General features: G+C 51.3%; 1 protein-coding gene across 1 annotated transcript; it reads left to right on the top strand.

The window, feature by feature from the left end:
• Window positions 1–5,365: 5,365 nt before the first annotated feature.
• PALD1 (phosphatase domain containing paladin 1) lies at window positions 5,366–23,575 on the top strand. Its single transcript, XM_063164133.1, has 19 exons — window positions 5,366–5,565; window positions 5,696–5,798; window positions 5,988–6,167; window positions 6,243–6,407; window positions 6,492–6,652; window positions 6,769–6,844; window positions 7,553–7,701; window positions 7,787–7,883; window positions 7,991–8,095; window positions 10,492–10,587; window positions 11,140–11,274; window positions 13,488–13,604; window positions 14,111–14,290; window positions 14,735–14,932; window positions 15,191–15,331; window positions 15,956–16,027; window positions 16,135–16,275; window positions 20,160–20,315; window positions 23,263–23,575. The coding sequence occupies exons 1-19, from the start codon at window positions 5,378–5,380 to the stop codon at window positions 23,410–23,412; spliced, it is 2,610 nt and encodes an 869-aa protein (XP_063020203.1). The 5' UTR covers window positions 5,366–5,377; the 3' UTR covers window positions 23,413–23,575.
• The last annotated feature ends 3,454 nt before the right edge of the window (window positions 23,576–27,029 follow it).

Here is a 27,029-nt window from a genome sequence, read left to right as displayed (position 1 = left end):
CAGAGCGGGGAACGGAGGAGAAGGTAACCCGGGAATGGAGGAGAATGTAACCCCGCTCCCCCAGACAGGGGAATGGAGGAGAGTGTAACCCCGCTCCCCCAGAGCGGGGAATGGAGGAGAGTGTAACCCCGCTCCCCCAGATAGGGGAATGGAGGAGAATGTAACCCCGCTCCCCCAGATAGGGGAATGGAGGAGAGTGTAACCCTGCTCTGCCAGAGCGGGGAATGGAGGAGAGTGTAACCCCGCTCCCCCAGATAGGGGAATGGAGGAGAATGTAACCCCGCTCCCCCAGAGCAGGGAATGGAGGAGAAGGTAACCCTGCTCCCCCAGAGCGGGGTCACACCACACAACCTCCGGCGGGGCAGAGCTTGGCAGGCCTGGTTTGGGTGTGGGGCTGTGGAGCTTCCTGGCAGGCTGGGGAATGTTTGGTGTTGGACAAAAGCTTTGCCCACAGGTCGCCGGTCTCTTTGGAGATGCCCCCCAGCCTTTATCCTCATGTTTTACGGCTTTTTGTTTTGTTTTTTTGCTTTGTGCTGCTGAAAGGAAACCCTTCAGGCAGACCTTGAGAGCACTGGCAGTGAGCTGAGGGCACGGCTGGCAGCGCTGGTGCTTCCCAGTCAGGGCTTTGTTCCTCTTTCCATGGCTGCTCCTTGGTGAAACCCCTCACCTCAGCAGCAGGCAGCCCCAGCATCTCCTGCCTGCCCAAACAGGAGTGTCCCAGGGACAGATGGAACCTGCCAGTACCCTTAGAAGTTGTGTGGTGTGAGGCAGCAGTTACAGGTGGGCTCTCTGCAAAACCCTGGAGCCACTGAGTGGTTTGGAAAGGACCTTAAAGGGCATCCCATCCCAGGCCCTGCCGTGGGCAGGGACACCTTCCACCAGACCAGGCTGCTCCAAGCCCTATCCAGCACTTCCAGGAATGTAATTCCTCCCAGGCTGTGCTTAGCAAGGCAAGGCTGTTTGATTATACTGATTAATAATGCAAACCAGGTTTGTGAAGAGGGGCTGCAGCCTGGATACCATTCCCAATGTATACTAGCATCAACCTCATGGTGGGGAGCAGACTGGCATCCCCATTTTTGGGGGTGGCTTTTTTCTCCTCCATTCCATGTCTCAAACAGCTTTCCCTGGCTTCAGGGTGGGGGGTTTAAGTCAATTAACTAAAGGCAAGTTGGTCACATGGAGGATGGGGATGTGGCACTTGTTTTTCTGCCAAAAACCAGGAGCATGTTGGGGAGGGGGTGTGAAATGCCTGATCCTCGTTGTTCTGGATGCTCCTGCTCGGATTTGGGGGCAGGGATGCCACTGATGCTGTCCTGTGGTGCTTGGCAGATGCTGGTGGGGGGATTGGCAGCACCCATCCTGGCCTGACTGGGAAACACCTCTGGACTCTCTAGGAAATGCTGCTTATTTTGTTATACTTTTGGCCATCACCACCGGCTCTCCAAGGAGCTCCTGAGGATGGAGGGCAGTCACTTTTGCTCCTTTAAAGATGTTAATAAATCAATCAAGGCTTGTAAAAGCAGAGCTGTCTGCTGCAGAATTGCCTTTCCAGGGCCTTTTCCTGCCTGTGGCAAAGCGCTTTTAGGTTGATTTGTGGCATTTTGGTTCTTTGCTTTATTTTACCCTCACAGGACAACACATCCCAAATCATACGCAGCTTAATGTGTTATTTCTCACCTTTATTTTTTGTTTTATTATGTGCTTTTGAGAAGCCAAGCCGCTTCCTTCCGGCATCACCTGGAACAACAGGAGCCTGGTTCCCATGCAGCCTTGGCTCTGGGACATCTCCATGCTGTCCCACAGAAGCTGTTTGTGTGGGATTTCATTTCTGCTGGTTTTTTTTTGAAGAAGGGGGTTAAAGAGCACGCCGGGGCGGGGGGCTCAGCTCCAGCTCCGCTTCCTCCAGGCTCCAGTGATGCCCCTCTGGCTGCACCAGAGCTTCCTCCTGGCCTGAGGTGTTTCCTGCCTCCCTGCTTGGCTCAGCAGTGCTCCAGGGGTGCCCCTGGGTCCCTCGGGGACGCATCCACGCCGGCTCCATGCTGAAAAGCCACAGGGGCTGCCCCACGCCGAGGAAGGATGGATTCATTAGGAGGATGCTGCTTCTTCCCAAAGGGCTTTGCTTTTCATTGAGAGGAGCTTTAAAAGCTATAAAATGTCCCGAGGATGCACGGGAGGAGATTTATTTGATTTATTTCCTGCTGACAATGAGGCGGCCAGGCAAGTGCACGCTTCCTCCTCGGCGCGGTGGCCGGGGCAGATGCATCCTGCAGCTGCAGCCTGACCACCTCCCACTATATTTAGTCCATTGTTTGCTCCAGCTTTGAGTCCTCTCCAGGTCCCCGGGTGTGGGAATAACCCCTGGGCCGGGTGGAGGGTGGGAGAGGTGGGAAGATGGAGGGCAGAGCACTGTTAGAGCATCGTGGCTTCTGTGGGAGAGGCTGCGGCATTGCACGCACAGGATGCCTTGGCATGCTTGAGTGGAATTCTTGGGATGCTCCTGGTGCCTCCTCTGGTATTCCCTGTCCAGGCTTGGCAGAGCTGGGTGGTTTGAAACAGGGTCTGGAGGGGAAGGGAAGCACTTCTGCCCTGCCCACCCGGGGCTCTGGTTTCTCGTTAGGCAGCAAGAATAATTAATTGGCAGCGCTTTGAATTTAGGGAAAACACCTGGAGAGGAACACTGGTGGTTTGTTTGGTGGGATGCCCTCGTGCAGGGTGTTGGGTCTTTTGGCAGCTGGGGAGAAAATGGGCTCTTTGTTCAGGAGCCTTGGCCATGACTGATCTTAGGCTTGGCTTTGGGGTCTGTGAAGGGATGAGCTGCCAGCTCAGGGAATATTTCTGGGGTTTGTCCCCAAAAAGGAAGGGGAGACAGGAGGCCAGGTTGCTGTGCAGGGGGATGTTGTCTCTGTGTCCTCTCTCTCCTAGGAAGGAAACCCTCAAATAAACCGTGGTGAAAGGGAAGGGGTGCTCAAAACCAACCCATGCCAGCTGATGTCTGATGACATTGTAAAATCCACGTGGCTGGCTTCCCAGCCTCCTAACCTGGAATCACAGAATCCCACAATGGTTTGGGGTGGGAAGGACCTTAGAGATCATGTTCCACCCCCCTGCCATGAGCAGGGACACCTTCCACTAGAGCAGGTTGCTCCAAGCTCCATCCAGCCTTGAGCACTTTGAGAGGCATCAACAGCTTCTCTGGGTGTCCTGTTCCAGTGCAGGAACATCTCATGGTGTTTGCCACCTGTGGCCAAACAGGGATGGGGAAAACAGTGATATGGAAAACAATGATATCTGGGCTAATCCAGAGCCCTTTGGTGGGCTGGTCCCCGCCAGGCTGGGCTCTGGGCTCCTGCTTCCCTTGGCTGGCCTGTGATGGTGGCTTCATTGCATCTCTTCCCATTGCAGCCACCAGCAATATTTGGTTAAGTTCCAGCCAAGATAATTTTATCTGTTTTCCTGGGGTAAGGTTTTGCTTCCCTGCCCATCCCAGTTTGTGTCCCAGCTTGCAGAGTGGGCACTGGGGGATGTAAATCCTCCTGCTCCCATCAAATGCAGCAATACCAGTAACTAGCTGCTCCCATTTGGATAACACCACAGAACTTCCCTCTTCCCGTGGCTTTTTAGAGCAGTTCCCTTGGCTTCCCTCAGCGCCCATTTTGGGTAATTTCGGTACTTTTCTTGCTTGGTTTTGCCTGCCCAGCCTAAGCAGGGAGTAGGGGAAGAAGCTGAGATGTGATTTCCTCTCTCTGTTCATTTTTGTGGTTTGAAAGGCAATTTCCAAATCTGCCCGGCGTCTTTTATGCCTGTTATTTCTTGGTGTGGTTTGTCAGGAAAAGAAAATATCCCTGGGGGTTTTAGGGTGAAAGTGGGTGTCTGTGGGGAGGGGAGAAGGACAAAAGACATACAGGAGCTGCCTGCCTTGCAACTGGGGGGTGGAATCTCCATCCTGCAGCATGGGATCCAGCTCAGTGTTGATAAGTGCACCCATTCTGAGCAAGATTAGGGAAAAAAAGCATCCTGGCTGGATTCCCCATTCCTGCTTGCTGCCTGAGCTCTCCAAAGCCTCGAGCACTTGCTCTGAAACACTCAAAACCTCCCTGTTTTTTTTTTTTTTTTCTTCTTTATTTTTGCCCTCACAGTGTTTCCATGAAAGAAACACTCAAGGCAACTTTGGAGAAACGGCACTGGCCTGAAACAGCTGTTTTTGTTTTCTCCCCCCCTCTGCTCTTGTGTGTAAAAGAAACCAGGCTGCCTAATGGTGCAGAAAATTCACAGTAGAGCAACAAGTTTTCCGTGGAGCAGGGAAGGAAGATGGGGAGGAGGGGAAAATGTGTGCCTGGGCACAGTGGTCTAGAAATAGCACATTTTCCGCAGGCTTTTCCCCCCGCTTGAAGCATTTGCAGCTGCTGGGGGCATCACATTCGCTGGGATTGCAGCGAGGGGTTGATCCTGCGCTGCCTGTGAGGCAGGAGGAGCAGCTGCAGAGGGGTTTGTAGGGCTGGGTTCAAGCCATTCCCGGGGTTAAAGCCATTCCCGGTATTCCAGTGCTGAGCATCGCCTCGGAGCAGGTACCGTCCCCTCTCGGGTGCTGCCAGGGTTATTCCCACGCAGCACAAAGGAGGTTTCACTGGGAACTGTCTCGTTAGGAGTGGGCAGAGTTTTGTCTTTTCCAGGCTAGCCCTTTGCCATCCCTGGCTTTGTTGGGAAGCCGGGATCCGGCCCTGGCTGGCGCAGACAGTCGGCTCATTGTCCCAGCCCGCTGGAGTGTGGCGGGATGCTCCTGGCCACCGCCAGGCCTGGCCCTTTCCCTTCCATCCCTGTGCAGGGATGAGCTCCCTGGGGATGGAGCTGCAGCTGCTTTTGGGGTCCCTGCTGCCCTGGGTGCTCCCCTGGGATGGGGATAACCGGCTGCTTCCAGGCTGGCACACACCAAACCCCCAGTAACATGTGCTCTCTGTTCCAGAGTTTTCCATGTGAGGAGGGACTCGGGAGTGGTTTGTGGGTGCTGGGACGGCAGGGGACGAGGCTCTGTGCAGTGCCATGTGCTGACTCAGCAGATTTTAGGGACCGGATCCAGCATTTCGCCCCTCATTCCCCCCCTCCCTCCTCAGCCCTACTTTCAGCTCCCCGATGGAGCAAGCTGCATGGCAGGCAGGAAGAAAGCCTTTTGTGGGAGCGGGAGGAAAGGGCTGGCTGAGCTTCCCTCCCTGGCCGCCTGTCAGCAGGGGGTTGCCCTGTGCCTGCCTGGGATTTTCCCATCCTAAATCAGGAACGGCTGAAGAATAAATTCCTCCTCCCTTTTCTTTCTTCCCCCACCTCCTTGTTTTCCGTTTTGCCTTTCCCCCTTCCATCCCCGTCCCGGCAGAGCTGCCCACGGATGATGGGTACGACGGCCAGCGCGGCGCAGCAGGCGGTCTCGGCATCGCCCCTGGAGAGCCGGGCGCCGGGAGACGGCAGCATGGAGGACCAGCACTCCCTCAGCATCCACTCCTTCCAGACCCTGGGGCTCCACAACAGCAAGGCCAAGTCCATCATCACCAACAAAGTGGCGCCCGTGGTCATCACGTAAGTCCTCGGCAGCCTCCAGAATCCTGGGTTTCTCCACCCTCTTCTCTAAATATTGGGGTTTATTTTGATCTTGACCTATGCCATTACTTTTTTCCTTTACCCACCTGTGTGCGTGTGGCTCTTGCAGGTACAACTGCAGGGAGGAGTTCCAGATCCACGATGACCTGCTCAAGGCCAACTACACGGTGGGACGCATTTCTGAGGCCACGCTGGAGCACTACCTGGTGCAGGTGAGCATCTCTGCCACCGATTTCATCACCCAGCTCATTTCAGCCTGGCCTTTGGGGACCTCGGGAGTTTGTTAGGGGGCTCATTTTGAAGATCACTTAGAAAAAGCTGCTTTTACACTCAGCTGTGTTGAAGTCCCACCTTGCTCAAATCCACTGATGTCCCACCTTCTCCCTTCTGATGTTTTGCAGGGGAAATACTTCATGGTCAGGGATGTGTATGGAAAATTGGATGTTTTGAACACTACTGGCAGCTGCGGCGCTCCCAACTTCCGTCAGGCCAAGGGAGGCTACGCCGTGTTCGGGATGGGGCAGCCCAGCCTCAACGGCTTCAAGCTGGTGCTGCAGAAGCTGCAGAGAGAAGGCCACAAGGTTGGTGGGAGGGTGGGAACTGGGGTGGGGAAAAAGCCAGGAGAGCTTTTAGAGCTTCTTCCCCGCTCTTTGCAGGAATGTGTCTTCTTCTGTGTCCGCGAGGAGCCCGTGGTGTTCCTGCGGCTGGAGGGGGACTTTGTGTCCTACACGCCCCGGGGCAAGGAGAACCTGCACGAGAACCTGCAGCGCCTGCAGCGCGGCGTGCGGGCCGAGAGCCTGGAGCTGGCCATCCGCAAGGAGGTGAGCTGGGAGGGAATGGGGGCACATCCCAGGGGTCAGAGGCTGGAGGAGGGTTTGTGACAGGGTTTTTCCCGTGCCCCGTAGATCCGCGACTTCGCGCAGCTGAGCGAGAGCGTGTACTACGTGTACAACGACATCGAGCGGCTGCGCGACGAGCCCCACGCCGTGCGCGTGCACTGCGACGAGGACATCCAGGTCACCGACGAGGTCTATCGCAGGCCTGTCTTCCTCCAGCCCTCCTACAGGTCCTTCCTCCTCCTCCTCCTCCTCCTGGCACCCCTCAGGCCGCGTGTCCCCCGTGGTGGTGGGGATGGAGCCCCTCGGTGGTGCCGTCCTCACAGGGCCGTCCCCGTCCCCGCAGGTACCACCGGCTGCCCCTGCCCGCCGAGGGAGCCCCTCTGGAGGAGCAGTTTGATGCTTTCATCCGCTGCCTCAGGGTGAGCACAGGGAAAGCAGCTGGTCCTTGGGGCCTCCTTGGGGTGGGGTTTGCTCCTGTGCTGTGTGGAGACCACGACTGCCTGAGAGCATCTTCTGGTTTTCCTTAACTCTGCCTGTTAGAGGTGTCTGTGCCTGCAGATCCCACTCCCCTTGCTGTAGGATGCTGCTGGAGATGTCAATGTTGTCCAGCAGTTCATCCCTACCCCTGGCTAGAAATGACCATCCCTGGCCACCTCCAGGCAGCTTTTCCCTAAATGGCTTTGGCAGGAATGATTTGCCTTTGGTGCAAAGGTTTTCCACGTCAGAGCTGCTTTTTTTTTTCTTTAACATTCTGTAAGATGAAATCTCAGTGGGCTGGGGATGAGTGGTGGGAGCATCTCCAGTGAGGTGGATGGAGAGGGCACTGGGCAGGGGAATGCAGTGGGTGGGCCACCCATTGTCCTGTTCTCCATCCACCCCATCCCCTGAGCAAAGGGAGATGCTGCCCACCCCTCCATGCCTGGGCATGGCCTCCATCACAGCCACTGATGGGGCAGACCTGGCTCTCCTGGAGGCTGCTGGGGTCTCCGTCCATCCATCCATCCATCCATCCATCCATCCATCCATCCATCCATCCATCCATCCATCCATCCATCCATCCATCCATCCATCCATCCATCCATCCCTCCATCCCTCCATCCCTCCATCCCTGTGTCTGTCCCTCCCAGGAGAGCCCCAGCTTGCTGCTGCGGGACCCCGGCCGGCCCCCGCCCGCGCTGCTCTTCGGCTGCCAGACCGGCGTGGGCAGGACCAACCTGGCCATGGCCATGGGCACCCTGGTCCTCCACCACCACCGAGGAGCTGCCCAGAAGCCTGAGTAAGCAGAGCAGCCCCCAGGGTGGGACTGGGGCCATGCCCATTCCCCCTGGGGCTGGTTCGATTTCCTCCTTCTCCCACCGCAGCTTCCCCCCCTTGCCCAAGACATCTCCCAGGGACAGGCTCCGGGTCATCCAGGCCTTCATGGAGATGGTCCCCAAAGGCCAGCAGATAGTGGAGGAGGTAAGGGGGTGCTGGTGAACCCTCCAGCAGGATGGCTGGGAGGGAGGGATGGAGTTTCCCCCCAGATCCGAGGCTTACAGAGCAATTTCCCTTTTGCTCCTCCCGAGGTGGACGGCGCCATCGCCTCCTGCTCGGAGATGCACGACATGAAGGAAGCCATCTACGAGAACAAGAAGAAGCTGGAAGGCATTGGGGAGGACTATCAGATCCAGGTAATCAGAGGAGTGCTCGGATGGGAGCCATCGGCACCGGGAAATTTATTGAGCTGTTTTTGCGCCGGGATGAGAAGAATGTAAATTCTGGAAACCCAAAGCTTCCTGTGAGCTGGAGATTTCCCAGGGATATGAAACCTGGAAGGTTGTGGAGTGTCTTTTTTTTTTTTTTTTTTTTTTTTTTTTTTTTTTTTTTTTTTTCCCCTCAGTTGTTCTAAAAGCCATAAAATGGAGCAGGCTGGGACTGGGGGGGAAACAGACTGGTTTGGGCTTTGCTACTGCTTCTGGTAGATGACCTTGGGGGCAAACAATATCCTGTGCCCTGATTTCATCAGCTCTAAAATTGGAAAATCGATATCAGCCTGGATGGTAAAAGTCCTTGGGAGCTGAGAGGGATCATTGCAAATGTAGTCACCCAAGGTCAGGCTTTTCTAGTTGTGGATTTATGTTTTTTCCTGTTGTTTTGAAGAGCCATCAGGGTGGCTTTCCATGCTGGGGTCTTCCCTGCCCAGCCAGGGGGCTCCTCACCAGGTGATGGAAGGAGGTTGGATGCTCAGGTAGAAGTGCTGCCCTGATCCCAGTTTCTTTGGAGATTAATTTTCCCATTTAAATATTGAACGTGGAATGAAAGTGCTGGGGCTGGTTGTAAAGAGCAACTTCAAAGCAGGTGCCCTGTGCCAAAAAAACCCATGAAAATTATTAAGCTACAGGAAAAGAAGGCATTTACTGTCACTTTTTTGGTGCCTAGTGGCAAATCCCAAATTTTATCCTCCCTTGTTCCCTTTTAGGGTGGATTTGGTGCTGTTTGTGTGCTGGCAGGTTCTCTTGTCCAGCAGGGGAAGGTTGGGCGTGGGACAGGGGATTTTCCCATTGCCTTGAAGCCTTTCCCTGGCTTATCCCTGCTGGGGAAAGCTGCTCTGTGTCATCTTGGGCTCCTGGACAACAAACGGCTGGGGACTGCCGTAAATAAGCCTCAAGGAGTGTTTATTTGAAGTCTTTGTGGAGCAAGAGCAGGTTTAAACAGTGGCAAGGGGCCAGGAAAATGTGCTGGGGGCACATGGAGGGTGAGGAGGGGAGAGCGGATAATGCTCAGTCCTTGGAAAACCAGCCTGGACTTCTTTGTGTTGGAGTGGTACTGGTTTGGTTCTGGGGGGAAAAAGGGCATTTCTGGGCACAGAGGAATGATGTCTGTGGGTTTCTGCCTGGGTTTGGGGGGCAGAAATGGAGATTCAAGCCCTCAAGTGATGGAAGTGCAGGTGAATCCTGGTGTGGGATGCTGAGCAGCCAGACTCCCACAATACCTGGCTTTCCATGGCTGAAACACGAGTGGATCATTCCCCTTTCCACCCACAGGGTGTTCAAGGGGAATGTTGGGAGGTTTGCCTTGGGTGGGAGCATTGGGGTGGATTTTTTTGCAGGAATCCGTATGCTCGGGAAGCAGCAGCACCCGCTCTGCTGTCGGTGCTGCCGGCAAACCTGGCACGGCTCCATCCCCACTGCCTTTGTTTTGAGTTTCCAGAGCAAATCCCACTGCCTTTCCTCTTGATAAATGACTGCAGGCCGGATTTCTCTTGTGGAGAACAAGTAAATATTCATGAGTCAGCCACGGAGTGTCCGGGATGAGCAAACCCTGCTCGCCGAGCTGAGCCCGGACACAGCCCCATCTTGGAGAGTTTTCCATCCTGGCCTGGAAATGGGTTCCACAGGCTCCTGGGGATGCTTGTGGATGCCATGCTGGGTGTCTCTTACCTGGTGCCAGGTTCATTTGTTGGATGGGATGCTCAGAGGTACAAACCTCCCCCCACCACCATGAGGTTTCTGAATTGCAGAAAATCCCGAGGGTTTGAGTTTCCTCCCTGGGAGGGGATAGCTGTGGTGGAGAATATGCTGGGTTGTGGAGGTGATGATAAAGAAGAGGAGGAGGAGGAGAACTTGCTGGAAATCAGGGTGCTTCTGGACATGGAAAAGGGAGACACTTGGAAAAGAAGGATATTGCAGGGTGTGTGGCTGGCCCAGGGGTGCCACTGCCTGAGCATTTCATCCAAAGGCCATGGAGGTGGCTGGAATGGGGGCAGGACCTTGCATTTTCCAGACCTATCCCCTTGGGTTTGAATGTCCCAGCTGGACAGTGTGTCCCTGTGATAGCATGGACTGGTTGGAACTGCTCCAGGTGTGTCCTTGTGCTAAGGGAAAGCTTTTGTTTTGAGCTGAAATGCGAATTTATGCTTTTGAGCATCATTTAATATGGGAAACTGGAAACTGAAAAACTTTTTTCATTAAAAAAGTAAAAACAATTAATCCAAAGTGTCTGTAGGGCTCTTTCCCAGCCTCCTGCTCTGGGGGCTGCAGGGCTGGTCAGCTCTGAGCATCACAGACCCCCTGTCCTTTGCTTCCAGGGGAGCAGCACCAAAGAGTATTTCCTCCAGAGGACTCTGCAGAGCCTCGAACGCTATTTCTACTTGATTGCCTTCAACTACTACCTTCATGAGCAGGTAAAAACCTCCAGAACCACCCAAAACCTTCCTTTCCCTCTGTTGTTTTTGTCTCTGTGGTGGGGTGGGAGGGCAGGGGCTTCCCCCTGTGGTGTTACATTTTATTTAAATGGCATGCTCTGTCTCACCCCTCCAAAATGAAAATGTAGGGTTTATTCCAAGCTTGTGATCCTTTCCAGACGTGTGATGGATCTGTAATCCCACTGGCCCAAACTTGAATCTCCCTGTTAAGTTGTGCAAGGGAGACGAGATGCTCTTGGCGCTTTTCTCCCCAGGCTCTCCCTCTCTCCCCTTCCCTCCCTTCTCCCTCTGGAGCCATGCTGCTCCCATGGGTGGGACCCCAATAAACCCCCATCTAATCAGCACCCTCAGCAGCCCTGTGGGGTCTCTTTCCCTGCCTGCTGCTCCCAGGGAACACACAGCTTAGGGGGCACCCGGGGATCCCCCAAACCAGCTGCTCCATCCCCCTTGGAGTTTTCCCAGCGGGTTCTCCGGGCGGGGCGGCGGGCAGGGGGCTCAGCGCCCAGGCTGATGGTGCCTCCCCCCCGGCAGTACCCCCTGGGCTTTGCCCTCAGCTTCAGCAGGTGGATGTGCCGGCGCCCGGAGCTGTACCGGCTGCAGGCCGACATGAACCGCGCCGAGCTCACCGCGAGCGCCGAGCTCCTCACCAAGGGCGCCCGCGTGCTGGTGAGTGCTCCCGGGGCTTCTGCTGCTCACAGTGACCCAGAGACAGGTACAGGTCTCTTTTCCCAGCCCAGCAGTTGAAGAAGGAGTTAGGATTCTTCTGTTCTTGGTCTCAAGGTTGTTTATTTTTTTGTTATGTATAACGTTCTTTCTCCGACCCACTGCAGGTCTGGCAGTTCGGGTTGAGGCACACTGGTGTTATCTTTTAATACTAAAACTACATGTACATTATTTACCATAACTTCCCAATACCTATCACCTATGCTAGACAGTGGGCTTCTACTCTAAACCAATCCAACAGTGCCACCATCACCCAGAAGATGGAGGCTAGGAAGAAGAAAGAATAAGGACAGGGCATGCTCAAATTCTTCCATCTAGGGACCCTGAGCCCCCATTCTAAAACCCCAAAAAATCTATTTTTCACCCTGTGACAACTAATTGTTATTCTGCTTAAACTCTCTTGGCTTGTAGTCCTTCATATAAAGGTGGTGATTTGCTCCATGGGCCAAAATCAGTCACAGGTGCCTTGGGCTCTGTGCCAGGGTCTCTGAGCCCCCTGGCAGGGGCTGGAGCCATCCAGGACAGCCAGAGGGATGTGGAGGGCTGGGAGAACTCCTTCAAAACCCCATTAAGCCTGTGATGGGCTAGCCTAAGTTGTCACCTAACTCCTAGAAGTGAGTGCTGCAGCTCCAGTGATCTGTGGTCTCATGCAGATTAAACCTGTGCTGCCTTCTGTCAGACAATTTGCAAAGGGCCCTTGTATGGGAATAAATCATGCAGACTCCATGTTCTTCATGGGGGAAAAAGCCCCTTCTTCAGTCACATACAGTTTTTATACAGTTTTACAGACCTTATGTGTGACTCAAATTGGTCAGGAGCTTTCTTGACAATTATTTTAATGGTTATTAACAAGTTGTCACCCTGCATTGATTGGTCACTCAAACCACTGATATCTACATGTAGGAAAAGTTGTTTGTGAGAGGTAATTTTAATTTTTTTGTCTAACAGTGTAAAAAAAGTTTACACAGGTGCTGGTTGTCTTTTACCCAGGAATAGATTGTTATGCTAAGGAACTGCTCACACCAGGATTGCTTTCACATGGGAACTTGCAAAGGGCTAGCTTGACTTAGAAGAAATTACAGACTAGCCAGAGCATGCCTGATTTTTGAGACCTTTTTCTTACAATTTTTCCACTTTACTGCAACACCCTTACAGATGGATGACAGACAGCAGGTTGCAATTTTAATAAAGGAAAAAAAGAGGAGATGTTGCCACGTTATATCACAGTACAGGCTGGCTTTAATGGGCAAATTAATTCTACTCAGCCAGCTCCATAAACTAGCCCCTGGGCTGACTGACAGGAACTTCAGCCAATTACCTTCCTTCCTAAGCTGCCAGCATGTCACCGGTCCAGGATTTGGGGAGAGTAAAAAAATCAGACCTATGAGCTATCCAGATCTGGTTTTACAAATGTCCTTTATAAAGAAAGGCTTGGGAATAAACTCCTCCTGTTGCCACATGAACATGGGGTGAGGGGTTCTCTTTGCAGAAGGGGGAGTGGGTTGGAGACATTCCCAAAGGGTTCCCTGTTGTAGGGCAGGTGTCGTGGGCTCTTGGCTCCAGCAGCTCCCGCTGGCACCCTCAGCAAGGATGGAACTAGATGGTGTTAAAGTCCCTTCCAGCCTGAGCCACATGATGATAAATGTGTGGCCAGAGATCCCTGTGCACGTGGATGTGTCTGGAGCATCCCGTGACGTGAGCCTGGGCAGCAGCTCCGTGGTGGGGTGGAGGAGGCCGGGGCTGTTGGTGCCAGAGGAATCTGTCCCACCTTGGAAACACAGCCATGGGGCTTTGGGCTCTGGATGTCTTGGAAACACAGCCATGGGGCTTTGGGCCCTGTATGTCTCCATGGTGGGGTGGAGGAGGCCGGGGCTGTTGGTGCCTTGTGCTGGAAGAGGAGCATGTCCCACCTTGGAAACACAGCCATGGGGCTTTGGGCCCTGGATGTCTCCGTGGTGGGGTGGAGGAGGCCGGGGCTGTTGGTGCCTTGTGCTGCAAGAAGAGCATGTCCCACCTTGGAAACGCAGCTTTGAGCCCTGGGTGCTGCTGTTGGAAAGGTCTGGGGGCTCGTCCTGAGCAGGGTCTGTGGGTTGTGGAGTGCTGCAGGGCTGAGGGTGGGAAGGGACATCCCTTGCCTGTGCATTGCTCTGTTGCAGGTGGCGGATGAGCGCTTCTGCCCGGATGTGCTGAGCACTGCCAAGGAGATGAGCGTGGCCAACTTCCGCAGGGTGCCCAAGATGCCCGTCTATGGCACGGCACAGCCCAGCTCCAAGGTGAGGGACGCCATCCCACATGGGGCAGGTGTTGGATTTGTGGTGTTCCCTGATGAAGGAAGGAATGATGAACCCGACTCCATGTTTTCAGAAGGCTAATTTATTATTTTATGATACTGTCTTATATTAAAGAAAGCTATACTAAACTATACTAAAGAATACAGAAAGGATACTTACAGATTGCTAAAAAGATAATAATGAAAACTCGTGACTCTCTCCAGAGTCCCAACACAGCTTGGCACTGATTGGCCAATAAGTCAAAACAATTCACATAAAACCAATGAAACAATTACCTGTGGGTAAACAATCTCCAAACACATTCCAAAGCAGCAAAACACAGGAGAAGCAAATAAGATGAGAATTGTTTTCCTTTCCCTCTGAGGCTTCCCAACTTCCCAGGAGAAAAATCCTGGGCGAAGGGATTTTTCCAGAGAGTGTGAATGTGACAGACAGGGAGCCCACGCTGGCCCCCAGCCCTGCCATCACCCTCGCCCCCATTCCCCCAGAGCCTGGGCAGCGTGCTGCGGTACCTGACGGACGCCAAGAGGAAGCACTCGCGCATCCTCTGGGTCAGCCTGCGGGAGGAGGCGGTCCTGGAGGGCAACGAGCAGATCTACACCCTGCGGGAGCCTGGGCTCCTGGAGGAGCTGATCCCCGTGCCTGCTGCCTCGCCCCAGCAGCTGGAGGTGAGCTCTGGGGGGTGCTGGGGGCTGTGGATGTTCCCAGGAACCCTCATGGGTGCTTTCTGCAGGCTTTCATAGTTCCTTACCCTCTGGGTTTGTTTTCCTTTGGGAACAAGGGAGCGAAGCAGAGAGAGATCTACCCTGGAAGAATTTATAGCATGCCTTGAGAGCAAGGGTAAAAGGCATCTGGGGAAAGGGGAGCAGATGTTCCCAGCTGGATTTCCAGGGGAGACAGGCACGGGGGGAGCTTGGCTGGAGGAACTGCCTGGTGTGGTGGGAAATGATGCTCCTGGGGCTCCCATCAAACCCAGAGGGACCTGGGCAGAACCGCCCAGGACCTGGTGTGGGGTTTGGGGTGTTCGCCTGCATCTAAAAATATTGATTAAAATCCTAATTAAAAATTAGGAGGGGCGGGTGTTACAGCGAGGGTTTCTCCGTCCTCTGCAGAAACTGGAGGCTGCCCTGAAGGGGGACCTGCTGAAGTGCCAGAAGTGGCTGGAGGTGTACCTGGAGTCAGAGAAGCAGATGAAGATGTTCAAGAGCTGCCTGACCACGCAGGAGATATTCAGCCAGCAGAAGAATTCCTGCCAGGGACTCACCTACCGCCGCATCCCCATCCCCGACTTCTGTGCTCCCAGGGAGCAGGTACCCAGGGAGGGAGGGTGCTGCTGCCTCCATCCCAGCCCTGCTGCTGTGCAGGAATGTCCCCTGGGTGCTCAGTGCTTGACAGGGCAGGGGGGATCCCAGGAGGTGCTGCACACAGAGGCTGTGTGCCTTCAGGTGGGCAAGGATGGATCTGGCAGTGAGGAAACAGGGAGTTCAACCTGGGGGCTGTAGGACAAAGGGGAGCCCAAGGTGAGGAAGCCCTGCATGCCTAAAAACCCACTGGCTTCATCCTGGCAGGACTTTGACCGGCTGCTGGAGGCCATGAAGAGCGCCCTGGCCGAGGACTCGCGGGCAGCCTTCGTGTTCAACTGCTCCAGTGGCCGGGGCAGGACCACCACGGCCATGGTCATCGCTGTGCTCACCCTGTGGCACTTCAACGTGAGTCCAGGGGCTGCAACAAGCCCTGCTGGGGCTCCTGGGGAAGCTCTGCAGAGCCCATGGCAGCTGTGTCACACACAGCCAGAGGGCTGGAAGGAGTGTGGGCAGGGACAGGGTGGAATGTGGGGTGGACACCTGTCTGTGTGTTGTCATTTGCTGTGCCTGACTCCCAGTGAGCTCCAGAAGCCTGGGTGGATCCCTGGTGAGCCTTTACCCTCTCCCTGAGAGCTCCCTCCTCAGCATGAAGGGCTAAGGGCAGGGGAGAGCATGGAATGTGGAATGGTTTGGGTTGGAAGGAACCTTAAAGCTCATCCTGTTCCACCCCTTTGCCATGGGCAGGAACACCTTCCACTATCCCAGGTGGCTCCAAACCCTGTCCAACCTGGCCATGGGCGCTTCCAGATATCCAGGGGCAGCCACAGCTTCTCTGGGCACCCTGAGCCAGTGCCTGGAACAGTCCTGTGTCTATCCAGATGTGTGCTCCCTTCTCGGGCTGGGGTAAAATATTCACGTTCTGTGCCTGGCAGAGGCAAGGTGGGGGATGCTGGGGGTCCTGCTGGGCTGGGCACGGGCTCTGCATTTTTGTGCAGCCCATAACGACCCATTCCCCTCTGGCCACCCCAGGGCATCCCTGAGATGAGCGAGGAGGAAATTGTGAGCGTGCCTGACGCCAAGTACACCAAGGGGGAGTTTGAGGTGAGTCCTGGCACCCTCCCTCTACTGCTCCCTCAAGCCACAGCTGCTCGTTTGGAGCGGGGGCAGTGGGACAAGGCAGGGTGGTGAAGCTCCTGCCTGTGCTCCAGGTGGTGATGAAGGTGGTCCAGCTCCTGCCCGACGGTCACCGGATGAAGAAGGAGGTGGACATGGCGCTGGACACGGTCAGCGAGACCATGACCCCCATGCACTACCACCTGAGGGAGATCATCATCTGCACCTTCCGCCAGGTGAGCCCCCTTCCATGGGCACTGCCAAAGCTGGGGTGTCTCAGTTTGGAAAGCCAGGAGTCTGCTAAGGAAGGCAGGAGCCTCCCCTGAAATGGAGAGTGTAAACCCTCCCCACCCCTCTGAATTGCTATAAATTTTAAATTAAGGGGCTCTCAGGCAAAGATATGGGAGCAGGAATAACAGTTCTTTAATAGGGAAGAAAATAAAAGGATAAAATAAACAATGCAGTACACTAGAACAACACTGACAGAGTCAGAACTCAACCTGACACCCTGTGGGTCAGGGTGTTGGTGGCAGTCCCATTGGAAACGTGGCTGCAGCCCTCCTGCAGTGTCAGGTGTGGTTCTGCTGGAGCAGGAATCCTGTAGAAAGGTGCAGTCTTCCTCTGAAGATCCAGTGGAAGGAGAGACAGCTGCTGTTCCTCTGGGGAATCCAGTATAGAAAGCCATGCTGATGTCTCAAAACCTCTGGGTTATATCTGGGTAGCAATGCTTGGCTCCTCCCTCTGGGCAGAGCATCTCCCAATGGGATGCTGTAGTTCTTATCAGCGAGGCAGGGACATTCAATGGCCTCTTATCAGCAGGTGTCCCCTCCCAAAGGAGGAGCGATTGTGGAAGAGATAAGGACAACTTGACAAAAGGCAACTGCCATACAGATGGCAGTGAATACATCCTAGCTTGCAGTCTGGAGCATGGGTCATTCCTCAGGCTGCAGGTCTCTGGAGTGTCACCAGAGAGGTGCCAGGGTGTGGTGCTGTGAGGGTCCCCAGGACGGGGTGAGAAATGTGAATCTGACTCCATGTTCTCAGAAGGGTGATTTATTATTTTATGATATTCTATTATATTAAAAGAAATTATATACTAAAACTATACTAAAGAAAGAGAAAGGATACTTTAGAAGGTTACAGAAGAATGATAATGAAAGCTCATGACTGACTCCTCAGAGTCCAGCACAGATGATGGTGATTGGTCATTAATTAAAAACAATCCACATGGAGCCAAAAATGCACCTGTTGGTAAGTGATTTCTGGACTACATTCCCAAGCAATCAGATAATTATTGCTTACTTACTTTTCTGAGGCCTCTCAGCTTCCCAGGAGAAGATCCTGGTGAAGGGATTTTTCAGAAAATATCATGGTGACACCAGGGCCCTTATGGTCACGGTCACCCTCGGATCCTGTGCTGTCCCTCACTGTCCTGCATCCCACCCAGAGTCCAGCCTGCATCCCAGGTTCCTCTCCTGCAGCATCCCATTACCCCATCCCGTCCATTATCCCACATCCCGTCCCGAGGCTCAGCCTGCAGAGGGCAGGGCTGCTCTGTCCCGCTCCACTCCCAGCCCCAGAGGCTCCTCAGGGTTTGGGAAGGAGGTTCAGCTTTGGGAAAGGAGCTGCCCCTGGGAATGGACTCATCCATGGCCAGCTGAGCCTCTGCTCCACAGCCCTGTTTCACTCTGTGCAGCTGATGAAGAAGCAAAAAGGATTATTTTACCCAGATTTGGGATGTTTCAGACCTGTGCAGCTGTATCACAGGGCAGAGCCCAGGGCCTGGTGTTATTCCTGGGGTGGTTTGTGCCACATCCCACTGGGAATCCCTTAGTGCTGCTCCTGCTCCAGCTGCCATTGATCTGTGTTTTCAATTAATGACTGCCAATGATCGATGGAGGGAAGGAAAACCAAAATGTTCAATCACCCAGGAACATCTGCAGCTTCCTGGGGATTTGCCTCCTGAGATCCTCTGCATTGTTTGGGGAGCTGGGAGAGAAAACCTCTGGAGACCCAACTATTTGCAGATGTGTGATTATAAATTATTTATAGACACATTTATTTTTTATTAATTTATCTTCATTCAGGATAAGTACTTTAATTTTGGCTTTCTTTCCTTTACTCTGGGCATGTGGCCATGTGGGGAGTTTCACCTGCTTGGCTGTCAGGCTTAGCACAGGGGGAATCCTGGGCTGTATTCCATTTCCAGGCTGCATCCTGGTGGGAAGGCAAGATAAGGAGGAGTTCATCCACTCCCTGTGCTCAGGGAAGAGCCCCTTGGCTGCTCCATCCATCCCGTTTGATTTGGCTTGGCCCTGAAAAAATGCTTTCATTTTAATTTATTTTTTAGTTGTTTTTTTTTTTTTCATCAGTGATGGGCAGCTTGGAGAAGAGAATGGTGGGAATTGTTGGGGTTTTGGGAGCCTGCTGGGAGATGCTTTTCAGGGTTAGGGCAAACAGAAGGGAAGGGAAAGGTGGTTTAGGGGCTTGGTTTGGTTTGTTCCGAACTCTTCCCACCCCAAACTGAGAGGAAAATATAAATAATGGGATAAAAGATAGGATAATAAGATGTTAAATAATAAGATAATAGAAGAAAAATAAATAGGATAATAGAATAAAATGAAAAGTAATAGAGCAATAGAAGAAAATGAAATAGGATAATAGAATAAAATGAGAAGTAATAGGGTAACAGAAGAAAATTGGATAATGGAAGAAAATTAAGTAGGATATTAGAGTAAAATGATAAGTAACAGAAGAAAAATAAATAACATAATAGAATAAAACAATAAATAATAGGATAAAAAATAAGTAGGGTAATACAACATGGTAAATAATAGGATAATAGAATGAAAAATAAATAGGGTAATACAGTACCAGGATAAATAACAGGATTACAGGATTTGCTTTCTACAAATACTGGCACACATGGGTGGAGGAGACACCTTTTCCCAAGGGAAGAGCTGGAGTGAGGAATTGCTGCTTTTTGGGGTGGCCTGTGGGATCAGGGCTCTGATTTATTAGCATTTATTAATTCCTAGAAAGGGCAGCATGCAGAGCTTGATATAATGGCAATAATAATACTAATAAAAATTACTGTATAATTATATACAATATCTAATAAAGCAATCAATAGAAATAATGAATGCATGAACACTATAATCTATATAAAACATATAAGATAGAAGAGATATATTTATAATTTTTATATATATAATAGTATTTATATTTGTATGTATAAAAGAGTACTGGGAGATGTGATGGCCATCAACTTCTCTTTTCTCTTATATATTTATATATATATAATAGTACTCTTTATATTTATATATATAAAACAGTACTGGGAGATGTGATGGCCATCAACTTCTCTTTTCTCCCTTTTCTCTCTTTTCTCTCTTTTCTTTCTTTTCTCCCTTTTCTCTCTTTTCTCTCTTTTCTCTCTTTTCTCTCTTTTCTCTCTTTTCTCTCTTCTCTCTCTTCTCTCTCTTTTCTCTCTCTTCTCTCTCTTCTCTCTCTTCTCTCTTTTCTCTCTTTTCTCTCTTTTCTCTCTTTTCTCTCTTTTCTCTCTTTTCTCTCTTTTCTCTCTTCTCTCTCTTCTCTCTCTTCTCTCTCTTCTCTCTCTTCTCTCTCTTCTCTCTCTTTTCTCTCTTCTCTCTCTTCTCTCTCTTCTCTCTCTTCTCTCTCTTCTCTCTCTTCTCCCTGTTCTCCCTCTTCTCTCTTCCCTTCCCTTCCTCTGGAAACAGAGGCTGAATCCAGGTGGGAATGCCTTGCAGGGAGATGTTTTTCCCTGGGGAAGTGCTCTACAGTCCAAAACCTCCTGGTTTGGGGTACAGTTCTCCCTTGGCTGCCTATTCCTGCTCCTGCCCCCCACGTTTAGCCCTCCCTCACCTATTTTGGAGCCCTGGGAATGTTGTTACCCACTGGAACCGCAGGGAAATGAGAGCCTGGAGCGCCGAGCCCCAGCAGGAGCGGGCTGGACGGATGCGCTCATTTCTGTCCCCAGAGTGTTCCTCCCTCTTCCTGTGCCCTTCCCAGGCTTCTCCCAGGGCTGGGGCTGAGGGTGGGGTGCAGGAGCCCCCCGGGGGTGCCGCAGGTGCCTCAGGCAGGCTCTTGTTCCTTCCAGGGCAAGTCGAGCAAGGATGAGCGGGAGGCGCGGACGCTGCAGCTGAGGAGCCTGCAGTACCTGGAGCGCTACATCTTCCTCATCCTCTTCAACACCTACCTGCACCTGGAGAAGAAGGACTCCTGGCAGAGGCCCTTCAGCCTCTGGATGCGTGAGGTGAGGCTCTCCCATGCTGCCACCCCGTGTTTATGTGGGAATACAGGAGTTTGCTGGGAAGCAGGCACCTGTCCTTAGCTTGCGCCTGATTTCTGGGCTTGCTGGGGCATCGTCCGTGTCCCTTTGCTCCCCGGCTTGGTGGCTCTCATGGAGATCCCACTGGCATCCCACCACATAGAGGGGGAGCTCTCCCACCCCAAACCTGCTCTTTTCCCCCAGTTTGAGTTTCCCAGGGGTTTTGTTGTGGTTGCAGCATCTGGGGGCCCACCAGCCAAACCTGCCTGGGCAGGACAGGTGGCACAGGGGATGGGACATGGGATGGTGGCATTGAATATCCAAGGGGATTGGGAACCAGCTGGAAAAATTGAATGGGGGCGAGTGAGAGACCCTAAATGATCCTTATGGAATGGGGGCAGGCTGGGTAAGAGACCCTAAATTACCCATATTTCCTTCTTGGGAGGGATGTAGGTGCCAGATTTATTTGGGACACATTGATTTGAATGGGAATGTTAGGAAGGGGCTGTAAATTTCCCTGGAAAAGGGACTTTGAAGGTGGTACAAGTCCTGGGGTGTGTGTGCTGGTGGCTGGGGGGTTCTTCTGCATGAAAGGAGAGTCAGGGGGAAAAAGGGGAAGCTGGGGACATGGCAATTTTAATAATGCTGCTATTATTATTATTATTATTATTATTATTATTATTATTATTATTATTATTATTATTCCTCCTAGTATTCCTATTTTTCCTATTAATATTGTTACATTTTAATTATTTGTATTTATTTAAATGTTATCATTGCACGACTGTATCTTACTATTTTCACTCTTAATTTTTGTACTTTTATTGTATTACTTCTATCGATGCACCCTATAATTTCAGTTATTTTAAAATTTATTCTGTCATTTCCATCTCTTAACTTCTGTTACGGTGCAGAGAGTTTTTCTCCACCCTTCCCGGCCGGCGCTGCTAATTCCTATTGGCATCTTTGATCCGCGGCCGATGGAAGGGCGGAGCTGGGGCCGCAGCGGGGCCGCCCCGCCCTGGCATCCCGGCTATGCCGTGTTTGCATTGCCCGGCGGCCGCCGCTGGGGCTGGAGCAGCTTTGGTGGCGATTTGGGATGTTTGCTGCTGGCTGCATGCGGGAGGCCCCGAGGTTGAGTGCAGCGGTTTTTAATGTGGCGCTTTTTGGGGCTGCACCCTTTAGTGCTGCACCTTTTGGGGATGGATCTTTTGGGGCTACATCCTTTAGTGCCACACATTTTGGGGCTGCATCCTTTAGGGCTGCACCTTTAGTGCTGCATCTTTTGGGGCTGCACCTTTTGGGAGTGTATATTTTAAAGCAGCACGTTTTAGGTCTGCATCCTTTAGTGCCACAACTTTTGGGGCTGCACCTTTTATGTAGAACTTTTTAGGGTTGCGCCTTTAGTGCTGCTCCTTTTGGGGCTGCACCTTCAATGCTGAACTTTTTGGGGCTGCATAATTTCATGCTGCCCCTTTAGTGCTGCACCTTTAGTGCCGCATGTTTTGTGCCTACATCCTTTAGTGCTGCACCTTTTGGGGCTGTATTTTTTAAGGCAGCAACCTTTTGGGGCTGCACCTCACCTTTTGGGGCTGCACCTTTATTGCAGCACTTTTTAGGGCAGCACCTTCAATGCTGAACTTTTTGGGGCTGCATCCTTTAGTGCTATACCTTTAGTGCCACAACTTTTGGGGCTGTATTTTTTAAAGCAGAACATTTTGGGGCTGCACCTTTAATGCAGCACTTTTTAGGGCAGCACCTTCAATGCTGAACTTTTTGGGGCTGCATCCTTTAGTGCTATACCTTTAGTGCTGCATCTTTTGTTAAAGGCTGCATCCTTTAGTGCTGCACATTTTGGGGCTGCATCCTTTAATGCTGCACCTTTTGAAACTGTATTTTTAAAACCAGCACCTTTTGGAGCTGCACCTTCAATGCTGCAGCTTTTAAAGCAGTACCTTTTGGGGGTGCATCCTTTAGTGCTGTATTTTTTAAAGCAGCATCTTTTGAGCTGCACCTTTTGGGCCTGTATCCTTTAGTGCCACATGTTTTGGGGCCACACCTTTAATGCAGCACTTTTTGGGGCTGCATCCTTTAGTCCTGCACCTTTTGGGGCTGCACCCTTTAGTCCTGCTCCTTTTGGGGCTGCACCCTTTAGTCCTGCTCCTTTTGGGGCTGCACCTTTAATGCTGCACTTTTTAGGGCTGTACCTTCAATGCTGAACTTTTTGGGGCTACATAATTTCATGCTGCCCCTTTAGTGCTGCACCTTTTGGTAAAGGCTGCATCCTTTAGTGCTGTGCCTTCAGTGCTGCACCTTTTGGGGGTGCATCCTTTAGTGCTGCACCATTTGGGGCTGCACCTTTAATGCTGTATTTTTTAAAGCAGCACCTTTTGGGGGTGCATCCTTTAGTGCTTTTGGGCCTGCATTTCCAGCACATGGATTTACATCTGCCCTCTGTGACCACTTTTGCTGGAGCATCTTTTAGCGCCTCGTTTTTCTTTGGGCGCTGCATCTCTTTTGAGTGCAGCCCAAGAGGTGCTGCCCCTTTTAATGCCACATCTCTTGTGTGTGGGGTTTCCATCCCCCACTCCCCCTGTCTGCTGGAGGGGAGGGAAAAACACCCAACCTGTGGATACAAGGAGCCTTTGACCCCCGGGGCGCCCCTTCCCGCTGCATAATCCCCGCGTTTTCAGCAAAAACAAGGCGCCATTGTAGCTTTTTGGCAGGAGGGTGCCAAAGCCAACAAACCCTGTGATGGCTGACCCCAGCAGCAAGGAAGAGGCTTAGAAAATGGATAAACTGGGGCTGAAAAAGGGCTGGGGGAGGTGACGGGAGTGCTACCAGGATGGGGAGGGATCTTCACCCCGGAGGTGGCAGAAGCATCCCCGGGGTGGGGAGGGGGATCCAACGTCCCTTGTCCCTCTGTTTGCAGGTGGCAGCAGTGGCCGGGGTCTACGAGGTGCTGAACCAGCTGGGGTTCCCGGAGCTGGAGAGCCTGGAGGGCAGAGCCCTGTGCACGCTGCGGGGCCGCTGGCAGGCACAGGGCGCCACGGCCCGGCCCTTCCGCGGCGACTTCGTGTAGCACAGAGGGGCCCTGCTGCCTGCTCTGGGGTGGGGAAGGAGAAAAGACTGTTTTTCCCCAAATCTGAGGGTGTGGGGAGGGAGGGGCGAGCCTCGAAGCTGCCTTAGGTTGGGAGGATTTCTGGGGTTCTTTTGGACGCAATAAAAATGTTGTAAATTAAAAACCGAGACCTTCCTCGCTTTCTCCCCGAGGCAGCGCGGCATTTACACAAATTTTTATATTTGTACGCACAGAGGTGTGTTTGTGTGCATAAACACACAAATGTACATGTCCATATACACATAAATGTATATACATATGGTTATATTTTTATGGCTCCATGTATATATGGAGCCATAAACACCAGCAGCCAGAATTAGGACTCGCAGAAATCCCAGTCACTTCAGACCTGGGTATTTTTAGGGCTTGGGCACATTTGTTGATTCTTCCCAACTCTTTTTAGCTGGGGGAATGGCAGCTGTGGTACCCAGTTTTGGGGTGTCTGCAGCAAGTTGAGTGGTGCAGAGGGGGCTGAGCTGCTCAGTAAAGGCAGAAAAGCAAAATTAATGCCAGGAGGGTTCCTTTGTTTGTAAAGGAAAGAGTGAAAAATGAAGTGAGTCCAAAGGAGGTGATATAAATGAGGGGTCCCAGTGCCCTGCTGGCCTCACAGTAGGGTGAGGGGGAAGGCTCCTGGAGGGAGGAGAGGGCAGGATGGGAAGCACAAAAGCAGGAGCACGCTGTCCGTCCGTCCGTCCCGGCCGCCGCTTTCATCCCCTGCCAGCGCCGGGAGGTGGCAGAAATTCAAAGGTGGAGGCTGGAAAGAAAAACAAGGTTTTAAAATAGCAAAGTGCTGCTTTTTCTTCAGCCTTGGCTGTGACAGACCCAGGTCCCAAGAGATCCCTCGTTTTCTTTTTTTTGGCTTAGCTGCACATTTAGGGGTGTGCTTTTAATTTTTTTTCCTTTCTTCAGGCAGAAATACCTGCCTGAATGTTTTGCCCCTCGCTGAGTGCTGCAGTGTTAGGATAACTTGCTGCTGATGCAGTCAGACAGTTGACTGAGTAATTTCAAGAGGCTGTTGATGCTATTTTCCCTCCTTTTTTTTTTCCCCTCTTATTTTAGTTTTTAACAGAGCACATCCTCTCTATCCTCACATCCCCATTTATTCTGCCTTACCAAAGCAATTACCTGCAAGCTCTTTTGCTGCAAATCCTTCTCCTGCCCCAGCAGCAGCCCTTGGAAGTCCTGCCTATTAGCCCTGTCTTAATTAGGCAGAGTTTTTAATTGCTTAGGAAATCCCAGCCTCCTTTAATCTTGGTAATGAAGGCTGGAGCTTTGTATCACCTGGTCTGAGGGGCTCAAAGGCTCCTTTTCTGCTTTCCCACCATCCTAACAAGTGATTTCCAAAGCAGGGCTGCAGCAATTGCCTGGGAAAAAAAAATATCCTGGGAGATGGGAATGTGTTTGAATGTGAAAAATCAACCGTGCTGTGTTTATTCCTTGTTTTCCCCAGGCTGGGGAGGCAGAAACCCAGATCCCTCTCCTAGATGAGAAGTTAAAACCTGGCTCTGAATGGCCTGGATTTTCTGCTCTGAGGGGAAAGGATTGGCAATTCTGAAAGCATTCAGCCAGAGACAAAGCAAACAAGGGGTTATGTATCATATGTGATATATCTAAAATATAAAATCATTATTGAGTATATATTGTGAATTTTAAATGCTATATGTCTATAGCATAGATTTATTACATATACTGTGTATACATTATATATAAATGTATATACATTTATAAATAATGATAGAAAAATATATATTTTATATATATAATAGAGAATACACATTCTAGAATTACTCTATACAATGTAAGTTCTAGAAATATTAAATACATTAAATATAAAATACATGTTTTAAATTCTATATAAAATATATATAATATTTAATATATATTAAAATATTATATATTTTAAATTCTATAAAAATATAACTTTTAATATATAATGATAGAAAATACACGTTCTAGAATTATTCTATACCATGTAAATTCTAGAAATATTAAACACATGAAATATTTTAAATTCTATATAATAACAACCAGGAGCAACCTAGGCTAGTGGAAGGTGTCCCATGGCAGGAGGGTAAAAAACAGCAATTAATTGGATGGTGTTAATGAGGTGACCTCCAGCCTCACTGGGGTTTATTCCCTGGAGGAGCAACAGCTTTTCCCAGGGAAGCACCAGCAAGAGGCTGTGTGGACTAAAATACCTGCAAAAAAAAGAAACTCAAAGTGTGTTTTTACATTAAAACACCAAGAGCTCATTTATCAATTTTATTGATTTTCATGGAAACTGCTTTTCTGCAGGTTCCTGACCCTCAGTTAACTCCTAATTCTCCACTTCCCTCACCTTGTTCAGGGCTTGGAGTGTGGGAGAACAGCCAAGGGGATCTGAGGTTATTTTGGGGTAGAGTATTAAATATTAAATATTAAATATTAAATATTAAATCCCAGCCAGCAGTGCTAGGGGATTGATTTCAGGGCAGGAAACACAGATCTGTGCCTGGTTGTCTGCATCTCATTTCCACGGGGCCACAGGGTATCCCTGCAGCTCTGGGTGCCATCTCCCATATTTTGGGGCTTTGTTTTGTCCCCTTTTTCCCAAAGCTGCAGGCTCTCAGGGAAATGGGAAAGGGCCAAGCTCTGTGTTGTAGCCAAGGGGAAGCCCCAGCAGTGCCCCAAATCACCCCACTGCACTCTTGGTTGTACACACAGGCTGGGGTGGGTCATGGAAACTCTGAATATCCCTTAAAAAACCCCAAATCTACCCCTTATTCCACCTATGGAAAAAGTTATTCGTGCATTGGTGCTGCTGGGGCTTAGAAGAGGTGAAATGTGGAGAACACTGAAAGGGGGCCCAGAGCTGCCTGGATAAATGGTGTCAGTGCCTGCTTCACCTGTGACAGAGAGGAGGAGGGAGACTTTATTTAAATATATTTGTATGTATTGCCAGAGGGGAGCTTTATTTAAATAATATTGTATATATTGCCAGAGGGGGACTTTATTTAAATAATATTGTATATATTGCCAGAGGAGCCTTGCCCACGGGCCCCAGGCTGCCCCACACCATTCCCCAGGATGCTGCAGCCTCAAGGGCAGTGAGGATGAGTTGTCCTGGGGTGGGACCTGCCCTGAGCCCCTCCCTGGAGCTCAAACCCACACCAGGGGCACCTGTGCCCTCCCCAAATTTTCCTTTGAGTTCCCCCCTTGCTGCTCAGGAAGCCTTGAGTGCAGAGGAAAAGGAGGGGATGCTCCTTCCTCCACACCAGCACACCCTGCATCATCATCATCACAGAGGATTTTTGGAGCACTGAAAGCATTGAGGGTTTTAATGGGTTTTTTTCCCTTTTTTTCTGGCTGCACCGTCGGGGTAATGTGGCAATGGGGCTGTTTGTAGCTGTGCTGCTGCCTAACGAGATTATATTTGACATGGATAATTAATTAATGGATTATTAATGCTTCTGCTTGCCTTCCCTATCCCTGAGGGTTTGGGCTATGCTGACATGTCCTTTCCAGGCTTTTCTCTGTGCTGCACTCGTGTTCTTGTCCCTCAGCAAAGGTCATATTTGAGGGTGTAATTAAAACATTTT

The sequence above is a fragment of the Melospiza melodia genome, chromosome 9 (genome assembly GCF_035770615.1).
Source record: "Melospiza melodia melodia isolate bMelMel2 chromosome 9, bMelMel2.pri, whole genome shotgun sequence".
NCBI classification, from domain to species: domain Eukaryota; kingdom Metazoa; phylum Chordata; class Aves; order Passeriformes; family Passerellidae; genus Melospiza; species Melospiza melodia.
The sequence above is the reverse complement of the archived record's forward strand: the minus strand, read 5'-3'. Positions and strand labels throughout refer to the sequence as shown.